Source organism: Lissotriton vulgaris, chromosome 5 (assembly GCF_964263255.1).
Source record: "Lissotriton vulgaris chromosome 5, aLisVul1.2, whole genome shotgun sequence".
Taxonomy (NCBI): domain Eukaryota; kingdom Metazoa; phylum Chordata; class Amphibia; order Caudata; family Salamandridae; genus Lissotriton; species Lissotriton vulgaris.
The window spans coordinates 316,766,169-316,779,512 of NC_141693.1; the positions used below are offsets into that span (position 1 = coordinate 316,766,169).

A 13,344-nucleotide genomic window follows, 5' to 3' on the forward strand; every position below is an offset into this window, starting at 1 on the left:
GTCGTTGAGGCAGCGTTTGCTTAAGGCAACGTTGGTAATATTTATACCTGAAAGGTGCCTTGTTTGACGTAAGTTTTTGGACATAAGACGTCAATAAAGATGTCACTAGGAAGTGATCGTCTCTCAGTGCTCATTAGAGTTCTATTACTAATCAAAACATAGCAAGAGGGGCTTTCCAAGGTTGCTGAGTTTTATCTTGTTGAAGAACTCGGAGTGTAATCTAGGAATCTTAGATAGTGGCTTCTGCTGTGTCATTTGCTCTAATGAGCTGCAGAGGAAGAGATTCTGAAATGTGGCTCTGATCGGGTTAGGCCAGAGACGAGTTTCTGAAATATCGCTCTTGATTGTTTATGCCATTATAGGGGTATAAATGGATTATAGCCGTATAGGGGCATAGGGTCACAGTATTGATCGGGGTCCTAGATTAGAACAAGACAGATCCACATGTAAAGGTCCAGACGGCAGCAAGCGGCGCCCGGGTGGTACTTTGAGTATCACTGTCTTAGTAGATATGGCGCTCTTCAGCTCTTTTCCATGCACACAACGCATCATAGATACTTGCCCTGCTGCACTGCGTTGCATGAATTCTTAGTAAATCTGCGCTTGGGGCTATGAGGTTTTGACACAGGCAGGAATGTGCGGTATCTATGTGATACGTGCATTCCTGTCCTTTTCCCCAGCATATGTGCAAGGGTGTCAGTGTTGAGGGTGATTGATTTTGTGCAGGAAGGGCCACCTTCCAGCAAAAAATGAATCACAAGAGGCAATTTCCTTTTTTATGGGTGCTGCAGAATGCAGCACAAATAGAAAAAGGAAAGCACGAGGAAAAAGAAAAAAATTCTCATTACGCCTCCGTAATGCCACCCTGGTGTGGCATTAGGTTCTGCCGTATTCCCAAGTTTACGATTTCTCGTAAATCTGGTAATGTGTCAGGATTCATGGGTGTTGCATTGGAACACCCACAGCAACACCCATGGAAAGCCCCATTCACACAGTATTCTGCATGTATGGAGCACACATTTATAAAGCCATGAAAAGCTACGTAAAGTGACTTTATATGGCCTTATAAATAGGACGTGGAACATTGCACCACCACAACGTCTAAAAAGTGACGTACTGGCTGGCCAAAAGTGCTGGTAGGGCATCTTAAATAAGGCCCTTAGGGGAATTTTATCAACAACTAGCGATATTTAACGCTAAATAGGCTCAGCGAATTTTTTTTTACTGCCGAGCATCGCGGAATTTTATCTCAGAGATAACGTGCTATTAGCAACGTTTATCTCTGAAGGGATAACATTACAGGCGATAGCGGAGAAATGTGTGAATATCGCTGAAAATCCAGCGATATTCAGGCATTATCGCTAACAGGAACTTAGCCTGAATATCCACCTCCCATTGGATATACAGGCTAAGAACTGGTCTGAGAAGGCGCTAGGTTTTGGAGATATTCGCGCTTAGTGTGAATATTTCCATCACTACGCCTGCGTTGATAATAGGCAATAGCGATGTTAGCGACAGCTTTCAGTCGCTAACAGGTTGGGTACGCCCCCTTTGCATGTCATTAGCGATAAATATGGCTGACATGCAAAGCGGGCCCCAAACTGCTCGCTATTGCCTACAAGCTGTAGCTAACTGCTGTTAGCAACAGCTTGCTAATAGGGCCATAGAATTATCACTGCTTAGCGGCCGAAAACGGCCACTAAAGCAGCGATAATCTCTTATCGCCCGCCTTGATAATATGCCCCTTAGTGTGCTGATGGGTTGAATCAGAGATATTAAGATGGGCTATGGAATCTGATCCAAAGGTATATTAACCTTCTATGTTATTTATGATTTGAATAGCTTCTATTTACATTTTGAACATGATCTAAGGCATTCTCCTGATGAAGGTATTGTTTTAATCTTGAAAATGCATCAACAAGATATAAATGCCTGGAAAGTATTCGTGAAAGAGACAATTGATTTAAAATATTTTAATTTGTAACATTTATTTGTATGATCATCGAATAACCTTAATAAACAAACACAATTTACAAATCTTGCGAGTTGGTGGATACTTCGATTGTTTGATTACAATCATCAAAAGGTTACCTCATGTGGCATCTTGTAAATGTGGTACCACAGTAAGTTGATGCTTTATATTTAGGCTTTCCTGTTTTCAGTTTCTATTTTTGGTAAATTCTAGTGGGGTTTTTTCACTGTGTTCAATATCTTAAAAAACAGTTGTTATCAGTTGTTACACATTTTCGCGCCACTAAAAACAACAGAAAATGTGTTTTTCTGGTGTTTATGGAACGTTTTGCTTTTATTATTGCTTGCTTTCTACACTCAAAGAACATGATATATAGACAGTGTACTTATAGTGTATATGAGGTCCAAATTGATTTTTGAAAATTAATCTTATTGCAGTACACCATACAATACTTCTTCAGTGAGTCTTTGGGTCATGTGCGCTCACTCTTTCCTTCCCATGTAATCTTCTGTGAAAAGCCCCTCTCAGCAATCACAGCCCCTTGGGATGAGAACCATTAGCTAAGGGACACAGTTGGGATGACTCTTTCTTTGATGCCACATAAAGCACTAAATGATAAATAGTTGCGTTTTAGTTCCTGTGCATAAGAAAACAGTGCACCAGAATTGACTAAAAAGTCAATAGCATCCCTCATTAACTCTGAAAATGGTAAAGATGCTTTCAGCATACCATCTAACAAGTGGCAAGGATCTCCTACAGGGAATCACTTCAGCTCGGGTATCAATTTTGACAGGCCATCACACAACTTTTTTTATATACGTAGCTGAATCATTGCAAATACAAACAATATCACTCCAATCTTTGTTGAACTTGGAAAGATTATTTTTTGCAGAGCATTACAAGTGACACTGAGTTCAATGCTTTCCAAAAGTCTGGTGTCATGTTTTCGCCACTATCCCAGATGCCTGGTGATGTATATACTTTTAACTATACCTTGCATTGAATGTTTAAAGCCTGAGGTGTTGGCAATTCACCCACTATCAATACTGACCCACTAGAAACTATGGTCTGATGTATTAAGGGTTTTTAACCATTCTCTGTGGGTAAAAGTGATGACACATATTAGGAAAGATTTTTCTGAAACCAGCCATTTTACCTATCAGTGAAAGAATCAAATGCAGCCAAAATATCAAATATGAGTTTGATATTTTCTGAATCTCTACAGTTTATAAAAAAAATTAAACTAGACCTAAAAGCTGAAACTAAGCCCTGAATCTTTAGACCAAAGGCCACAAAAATGAAAAAAGCAAAAGGAAGAAGAAACAACATGTTAGTGGCATCCCTAAAGAACAAACAAAACTCAAGCAGAATAATGTTACCCAGTCTTCCTTACTGCTAGCTTGTATAACAAAGTTACATTGTATTGACACCTTCAGGAAGAAAAGAAATGACTCTTTCACTCTCTTTTTCCTTTCTTTGAATGGCATTTAGTTTGTGCAGGTGTTTTTTCAGTGTTTATATGTTTTCACCGGTGAGGGCTATTTATCTTTCAGTGGGATTTTATCAGTTATTATAGGTTTAAACCTAAAATCCTGCAGCCTATTTATATTGTATTTTTGATGTGGGCTTTGATGATTTGCTAAATCATGGTGTCACGACATGCCTTTATGTTACCACATGCAGTACAGTGAAAACTCACCAAAGAAAACGTTGTGCACCACAAACCACTCCGAAGCAGCTGTATATTTCTTTTTTTTATTTATAAGGGAGGGGAAGAAGGACCACGGAGTGAACATTGAAAAGTACTTGAAAAGCACAGAAATTCACTGACTTTATCTTCGACATCAAAAATAAACCACTCCAAACAGAACAAAGACACGTTTGCACATATTTTTCAGTAATGAAAACGCAGTCAACAAGACTTATTAAAACTTAGCAAGGGGGCGGACGGACAACAGACATGCCAATGGAGGGTTAACACTCTTTTCTTAAAAATAATTCCACCTTTCCATAAGTAGTTTTGGAAACCCCTGACAGCAGTGTGTGTGCATTTAAATAACAGTCAGTATAAGCCATTAAAAACAGTCATTTCCCCCATTAAAACAGTCATTTATCCCATAAAGCATATCCCTCAGCAGAGAGACCACCATCCAACATACGAAACACTTTGCATATATTTTCGCAGAACCTTTTTTAAAGTGTTAAGCTCGACTAGCTGCACGATAAACCTTGGCTGTGACTGAATGGGGAAACATCAGGCACGCTGTTGGCTCGTATACTGTTCGGTATCCATCGCCAGGCTAGCCGACAGCTTCAGGCTGTGGAGTCCAAGTGCAATGTATGGGCTCTCCTTGGGCTACCAGACCCGACATGTCTCTACTGGGTGCATCTCTGTGCCCTTCTTGCAGTGGAATGCTTCAGAGAAGGCCTCAAAGTTCTGTAAGGAGCCCATGACCCTGCAACAGAAAGACAGAAATACATTCATGACGTGTTGGCAAGGATCTTCTTGCGACCAAAGATGTGCTATAGGAAAAGCAAGGTGACAGAGGGACTTTGAAGCAACTTTCAGATTCTTAATGAAAGGGACACAGAACATGCGATAAGCCTTTTCCTCACAACTGGAAACCCTAGGAGTAGTGGGTGAAGCAGGAATTTGGAATGGGGAGGTGAGGAAAAAATTCGGGACACACTCAAATAGAAAGAAGGGATGTGAGTAAATTGATGTGTTTCCAACTGGATTGGTGGGGACAAAACAACTTTAAAATGTATTTTCCAGTCATAAGCCAGGATTGTAAAGCACAGGCCCAGAATGGCTAGATCCAGGCCAAATTTGTATAGTTTCATATAAGGTACATTTGTATTGTATAAATTGAACTCCAAATCAAGCATGCATTTGGAGGCTATGTCCACTCTGACGTTATAAAGCAGACAGGAAATAAAAACATTAGATGAGCTTATGGTCTGCCCTGTTTCTAAAAGGTTTTGTTTCTTTAATCCTTTGTTACTAGCTGACAGTTCTCAAGGGCCTTACCGAAGGCCTACTATCAATGTTGGTTGTTATATCAATAAATATACTAGTGCTTCACACTGTTGCATGGAAATGTATCTCATTAATATTAATTATGGAGATCCTAAAGGACAGACATAATTTCTATTTATATATATATATATATATATATATATATATATATATATATATATATATGGTTATTATTTATCACTAATTGAGAGCTGTGATATCATCGAAGAGTATTGGTGCTACTGCAAGAGCACATTATACAAGAAACAGTTGTTGATAGAGCCTATCTAATAAGTTGAAAATGTTTATAGACGTGTAATAGCTCATCTCTCAGCAGACTAATGCATCCACTGCAGGGCTTTCTGTTTGACTCCCAGGACATAGGCCTGAATCCTGTGGGGCTCAGTTAGATTTTAATCAGCCTGCAGTCGTGGAAATAGGTATCACGAAACATCACTTTTCACTGGGACCTATGACTGGCCCAAATACCCCTGGCTGTGGTTGGCAGTAGGAGTGGGGGCTGGAAGGCAAAATGTCGCACAGACTTGGGGATCCCAGTTGCCTCCAATAGTTGCTGATTGGGAGCGGGAAATGGACTGGTGCTGGCAGGCACAGAAGTTGGTCTATCAGAGTAGGGGGCGCCCCCACAAATGGGAAAAGGTGTGGGGAACTTGCAACAAATTTCACAGGCATGGTGGGTTCTAGATGTTGGTGGCATGGGATGGGAACATTGTCTTTCCTGGGTGAATGGCTAGGACTACATATACCTGTGTGGCTCATTTTTTCTGGTGATTACTGACTATATCACAATGTGTGCTAAGTACAATGTATCTCTTCTGTACTGGACTGTCGCACTGTGTTTGATGACTTGTTATGGAATAAATAAAAAGTGTTATAAAAAACTGAAACATCACTTATATAAAGCCAAGAGACCTCTTGGGGTAGGTGTGCACTTTACAGATGCAAATGTTTTGCTATAGTCAGAAGCAGATCCACTGGTCAAGAATCCCAAAGAACTGGAGCAAGTATTGAAACCAAGTGCTCTCCTTTCTATCTTTTTCCAAAGCAAAGTGCGTTCAACAAGAGATACTGAACGTCGAAAGCCTTATGGCTGAGATACCCGCCACCCCCTCTCGACGCAATCCCCAAGGATGGGAAAACGGAAACGGTTCTGAACTTTTGGAAGGCGGGAGGGAGTGACCCTCCCGGCCGTATTTATTAAAATATGAAACAAAATCAAAACATTAAAATAACAGTTTCATATTATGTACAATTTCATTTCCACATTACGATGTTTGGCTAACCTTAACATATTTCTAATACAAAGGTTCTCCTAGCCGAACTAACATCCTACAAAACATTTAACTTGAAATTGTACATCCTAACGTTAAGGGCCAACGGCAAGGTCGTAACCGGTGTCAGATCCCTAAACCAGAATTACCCCCCCCACTTGGGAGGGGCGACCGCACAGAGGCTGTACCTCAAATGCATCTACCAATTTCCCTTGACTTGACGGGGGCCCCAATGAACTCGACGCCATTTAAAGGTCGTCCGAGGACTCGTGTGAGGTGTCTAGAAGGTAGCGTAAACCCCCTCCCCACCCCACACAACTTACCACATCTGCCGTCGCAGGTGTCCTGGCCCCGGGAAATTCCCCAGGAGGGGCCCGTAGCCCCTCCTATCAAGGAAGGGGCCTTGACCGCCTTTCCTTTACTTGCGGCGGCCCATCCTTAGAAGGGACCGCCTCCCCATTGAGGGGCCAATGGCCACCTCCCCCGGGCGCTCCCATCCGTAATGGGTGACGCCCCCCCATAGGGATCTTCCAATTACTGCTCACCGATCATGACCTTACCGCCCGACCAAAATAAATACGACAATTAACTAAATTACTAAATTAAAAGACAACCATAACTACTTCACGTATGATTACTGATCAACACTAGTGCAAAACTTTATTCGAAAAAACATACTCCGGATGATCATTCTCTTTATTGCATACACAAATAACACGTCCATCATCACAACCTGTAAGAAATAGAGTTACCACATGAAAACTTTATTTAAAACCACTTGCTGTCTTCAGGGGCTGGTGGGTGGGTCAAAATTGGCTCTTCGTTCCGTCTCGAGCTCACGTGCAGCGGGGAGGTGCAGCTTCAGAGCACAGGAACAAGAGGATGCTTTCTTGGCTTGTTGCTCCTTTTATCCGTCTTTGGGCGGGCGTAAATCCGCCTCCGCCTGCCCCCCGGGGGCGTGGCCGGCGGCGTCAGCGTCTAGGACAACCCACTCCAGGGCGGGAAAAGGCGCGCCCCGGCTACGCCGCTTCGGGCATACCAGCCGAGACTCGCCTCCCGCCCAAGATGGCCTCCCGGGGGGATCGGGGTACTCCACCATACGTTCGGGGGGACCGAGTGGTCGCCCCATTCCATATGGCTGAGATACCCGCCACCCCCTCTCGACGCAATCCCCAAGGATGGGAAAACGGAAACGGTTCTGAACTTTTGGAAGGCGGGAGGGAGTGACCCTCCCGGCCGTATTTATTAAAATATGAAACAAAATCAAAACATTAAAATAACAGTTTCATATTATGTACAATTTCATTTCCACATTACGATGTTTGGCTAACCTTAACATATTTCTAATACAAAGGTTCTCCTAGCCGAACTAATATCCTACAAAACATTTAACTTGAAATTGTACATCCTAACGTTAAGGGCCAACGGCAAGGTCGTAACCGGTGTCAGATCCCTAAACCAGAATTACCCCCCCCACTTGGGAGGGGCGACCGCACAGAGGCTGTACCTCAAATGCATCTACCAATTTCCCTTGACTTGACGGGGGCCCCAATGAACTCGACGCCATTTAAAGGTCGTCCGAGGACTCGTGTGAGGTGTCTAGAAGGTAGCGTAAACCCCCTCCCCACCCCACACAACTTACCACATCTGCCGTCGCAGGTGTCCTGGCCCCGGGAAATTCCCCAGGAGGGGCCCGTAGCCCCTCCTATCAAGGAAGGGGCCTTGACCGCCTTTCCTTTACTTTCGGCGGCCCATCCTTAGAAGGGACCGCCTCCCCGTTGAGGGGCCAATGGCCACCTCCCCCGGGCGCTCCCATCCGTAATGGGTGACGCCCCCCCATAGGGATCTTCCAATTACTGCTCACCGATCATGACCTTACCGCCACAGGCCGGATAGTTGACCGGCTATCCGGACAACCCACAACAACTCCTGCCTAAAGGTCATGTTCTAAACTCTTTAGCCAAGCTATGAGGTCTCCTATGAGTAACTCATTCCCCACCCGGGACAAACGGACCCCATCTCCCAAATACATACTGTCCCCCTTGATACAACCATGCGGAATAGAATGCAGTGTACTTGAACGAAACAATCTACCCAACTTGTTATTTACTTTCTTCACTGAGTGATTCAGAGCAGAAACCGAAATCGCCCCCCGCCACACTTTTCGTGGAATCATATGGGACCATGCAATTGTGCACCCTGGAACTCTTCTCGCCAACCAACTTACAGTGGAAAGCATTGCCTCGAGAAGCAGTCGTCTACCAGTGGTCACCAAATCATTACCCCCAAGATGGACTATGATTATAGACGGCGGTGACCTTGTCCGCCCTAACAAACCCTCGAAAAAGGATTGAAACTGGTCAATACAGAGCCCGCCCCTTCCGTAGAAGGTCACCCTGTACCCGTATTCCCCAGCCTTGTGAATCATGCCACCTGCTTTGAATACGTCCGCGGCACGCCTCACGTATGAGTGGCCCACGACCCACACCACTTTTTCCGCAGCCGGTGATGTTTGACCGCTGGTTCCCAGGTGTCGGGTCGACTGCACAGTCCGCCCCGCCTCGTAAGCTTGCGAAACTGTAAACCAAACAAAAACAAGAAGCGTGAGTACATGATAGCAGCTTCACAACATGTGCAACCGCACATACCTTTTGTAACAATTCGAGGACCAACGCCCCAAACGTTTCACTTTTTCTACACTCAGACCCCTGGCTGTAGCCTCAGTAGCAGCCCCTATCCGAAAGGAATGGGTCCCAAACTCGCCGGGGTTCAAGCCCGCGGCCGACAGCGCCATTGCAAGCACCCGCTGGAACTGAAACCTCGTCAGTGGGGTGGCATCAGCGTGCCTCAACAAGGTCCCCCCCCATGATGACGCCCTCTGTGCTAAATATTCCTCTAAGCAAACAACAGGGCACATGGGAGATCCGGGAATCCGATGTATGACTACACAATCCCCTATCGCACCCTGATCGGCCTTGGACCTGACAAACAAGACAGTCATTGTCTCCCTCTTTACCTGAATGTGCTCCCGGCACAGTCCCCCCACCGTATCCCGCTTGTTCTTCGCCACCAGTTCGCTTACCCGCATTGCCCCATGGAATGCTAACGCAAAGGCGGCCCGGAATAACACTGTTTCATACTGGGATGAACATGTCGCCGGGAGTACGGATAATAACAGGGCCAATCTATCCAGACCTATCGGGTGCCTCTCATCTACTCTGCGACCCTCAAGGCGTTGCCACCCACGTAGCGCTTTCTGCACCACAAAAGACGCTGTCGGGTCCTGGATCTCATGAGCCCTTGCCATAAAGGAAATGGCGGCCCGATGCCTCTGGGCCGTAGCTACTGATTTGCCTGCCCGATGTAAAGACAGCAAGAATTTTACGACAAGCTCTTCCTGGCCCCAAAACTCCCCCCTAGCAGAACCCAAAAAGGACCAATAGGAACGGAACGCCCCTTCATATGCCTTCCTTGTCCTGGGTGCTAAACTCTCTCCCACGAGGTTTTGTAGTTCGGGGCACCGAGAGACCAGAGAGCTTCGGGAAAGGGTGCCGCCACCGGGTCCGCTGTGGGCAGAAAACCCCAGAAGGCCTGCATACGGAAACGAGAAAGCGCATCAGCCGCTTGGTTCAGCACCCCTGGGACATGTCGCGCCCTAAAGAGCACATTCAACTGCATACACAACAATACAATTTCTTTAAGCAGTCTCAGAATCCATTTACAACGTGCTGCCTGACTATTGATACACTCAACCACGGTCATGTTATCAGACCAGAACACCACAGAGTGATCTCGGAACCCCTCAGGCCATGTTTTTAGGGCCACCAAAATAGGGAAGAGTTCAAGGAAAGCAATGTTACTTGTCAGCCCGCACTCGTGCCACCATGACGGCCATTTCTGAGCCGACCATTGCGTACCGAATATGGCACCAAAACCTATACTCCCGGCCGAATCTGTCCACAGCCCCAGCTCCTCGGAGGACACCGCCGGCTTGTTCCAGACAATTCGACCATTGAAATCCGCCAGGAATGCCAACCAAATGCGCATGTCCTGGCGAATCTCAGCCGAGAGCCTCGTGCGGTGATGTCCCTCCTTAAGGCCGACCATGGCTTGTGCAATCGAGCGGGAAAAGGGGCGGGCCATTGGGATTACTCTAGGGGCAAAATTCAACTGGCCCACCGTTTGTTGCAATTGATGCAGGTTTACCTTAGTCTCTCGAATACATGTTTCAAGGGATGCCCTGAATTTCAACACCTTCTCTTTGGGCAACCGAAAACAACCTTCCTCCGAGTCGAGCTCGATCCCCAGAAACTCGAGTGAAGTCGAGGGACCCACAGTCTTACCTGGTGCCAATGGCACGCCAAAGTGATTCATTAAGACACAAAACTCTTTTAAAGCCTGTCCACATTCTGGATCCCCGGCTGCCCCCAGGAACAGAAAGTCATCGAGATAATGCATCACATGCTGAAACCCCGTCTTTCTTGTGAATACCCATTGCAAAAAACAACTGAACTTTTCAAAATAAGCACAAGATATGGAGCAACCCATTGGCATACATTTATCCATGTAATAGCGACCCTGAAACATGAAACCAAGGAGACGCTGATCGTCTGGGTGTACCGGGAGCAACCGGAACGCTGACTCGATATCTGATTTGGCCATCAGCGCTCCGGGCCCCAGGCGATTCAACATGGCGACGGCCTCATCGAAAGATGCGTACCGCACCGAACACACTTCCGGGTCTATCGCATCATTCACGGAAAGACCTCGTGGGGCTGACAAATTATGTATTAGCCTAAACTCACCCGGGTCCTTCTTGGGGACCACCCCTAAGGGGGAACCAACAAAGTTAGCAACCGGTGGTAAATCGAATGGACCGGCAACCCGCCCTCGAGTCACCTCTTTCCCAATCTTTACCTGTACCACCGCCGTATGCTGCAGGACCGACAGTTGGTTCTTACAACTTGTTTTACCCTGAAAAACCCCCACTGGAATGCGGAAACCATACGAAAACCCGTCTCGCAATACCCCAGCGGAGACATGATCCGGGTATTCATTGAGCCAAGGAATCATTGCCATGGTATCAACCGGGGTAGGTAAAGGCGCCCCTCGGACTATTTCAGACCTGTTTGGCGCTTCCCCTACCACCGTTATCACCCGTTTTGGCTCTGCACATGGTCTCGGGATGAGAGGACTGTCCACACCCCCCACATTCGTGTCTAAACTTGCATGACCCCTGAGGCCTTGTACATTTTCCCCTGTTAAAATTCCAACAAATCCCCTTTTTACCTGCGTTGCCACTCGACTTCGAGTGATGCTCGTTACCTGCACCCGTCCGAAAGGGTGTCCCAGAGGTTTGGCGGGAAGACTCCCCCCCGATACCCCCCGACAATGGTACCTTTAACATGCCTGAATTCTCCATTTTTTGCCAAGAAATGGAGTCATAACAATCCCAAGTTAGAGCTGGGTCGTGCTCCTTAGCCTTCCTAAAAATATTGTCATAACAAAACCACTGATTGCCCTCGTACGCTAGAGAATATTCCATAATACGTGTCTGATAAATAGGCAATTCCGTCAACAACTCAGGCCTTCGCTCACCCATAATGGAGGTGAAAATGCCAAACGCTCTGCCCCAAGTACCTATGTTCTCGTCGACCTTAAAGGCGGCCATTTTTGCGCGCCAAACACTCGGATGCATAAGCTCTTTTTGGGCCTTCACATGCTCGATCTCGTAATGGTCAGTAAGCAAAGAAAACATGTTCACATACTTATCAGCCCAAATCTTTTCCTTAATTTCGAGTGGAACATGCTGGGCCACTTTCTCCCTTCGCGAGGGTACAGACCCCTCCCCCGCAATCGGCAGTAGCCGCTTACCTGAACTAGGTGCTGTACATGCTGCCGAACTTGCGCCTGCTGCGATCTCAGCCACCGGAACCTGCGGGGGAACAGAAGATGGTGCCTTCGCAGCCTGTCTAGATTCCCGCAATTGCCTCATTACTGCCCTGGCGTCGTCCGCCGTGGTGCCCTCACTATCCTTTCCCAACCATGCTGCCAGTTGTGCAGCCAACTCTGGAGGCATATCTTCTCCGTTCACGGGGGTGACTAGCACGGGGATCGGGTGCCCCTCCTTCGGAACCGGGATTGGCTCCTCTATCGGTGTATCGGGAACCGGGGCCTCCCCCCCAGGTGCCCCCCTTTCTTGGACCTCTTGCCTCTCCCGCTAGGGACTACTCCCGGCAATGCTGGTCCGACGATTCGCTTCGGGACTCCCTCCCCGTTCTTTACCGCCATCTGTTTCTTCAACTCGGCTACCTCCTTTACGAGCATGCAGAGCATCTGATCGGTACCGACCCGCTTTCCGACCTTCTTGCCCGGCATTCTCCACCGAATATATCTGTAAAACAAGAACAAAATTACAACGCTCAAAATTGGCTCTTCGTTCCGTCTCGAGCTCACGTGCAGCGGGGAGGTGCAGCTTCAGAGCACAGGAACAAGAGGATGCTTTCTTGGCTTGTTGCTCCTTTTATCCGTCTTCGGGCGGGCGTAAACCAGCCACCGCCTGCCCCCCGGGGGCGTGGCCGGCGGCGTCAGCGTCTAGGACAACCCACTCCAGGGCGGGAAAAGGCGCGCCCCGGCTACGCCGCTTCGGGCATACCAGCCGAGACTCGCCTCCCGCCCAAGATGGCCTCCCGGGGGGATCGGGGTACTCCACCATACGTTCGGGGGGACCGAGTGGTCGCCCCTTTCCAATAATGATGTACGAGATGAGTTTGTCCATAATAAATGGCGACATTGTCTTATTGGAATACCCATCCTGTAAGTAAAATGTTTGTAGCAATATCCAAATTTCATTCGCTAAGCTGTATTCAACAACGAGGCAAATCATTGATCTCTCGATTTGGAATGAACACATCTCCAAGCATTGCACAATATCACTGGAGTCCAAGAGCTTGACAGAGGATGGAGGTAGGAAATTGTAATGCCAAGTCCAGCAAGCAGATATTCTCTCTACTTTTCCCAACGTTCATGACAATTTGTATTCTGGCAGTTTCATATGTAAC

The 13,344-nt window shown here is 46.8% G+C and overlaps 1 protein-coding gene across 2 annotated transcripts in view; it reads right to left on the minus strand.

The window, feature by feature from the left end:
* Positions 1–3,713: 3,713 nt before the first annotated feature.
* MMEL1 (membrane metalloendopeptidase like 1) overlaps positions 3,714–13,344 on the minus strand; it is a 1,016,153-nt gene continuing 1,006,522 nt past the window's right edge. For both annotated transcript variants that reach the window (XM_086921554.1, XM_086921553.1), the window contains exon 23: positions 3,714–4,428. In XM_086921554.1, the coding sequence (XP_086777680.1) occupies positions 4,329–4,428 (100 nt within the window). In that variant the 3' untranslated portion in view covers positions 3,714–4,328. The remainder of the gene's footprint in view (positions 4,429–13,344) is intronic.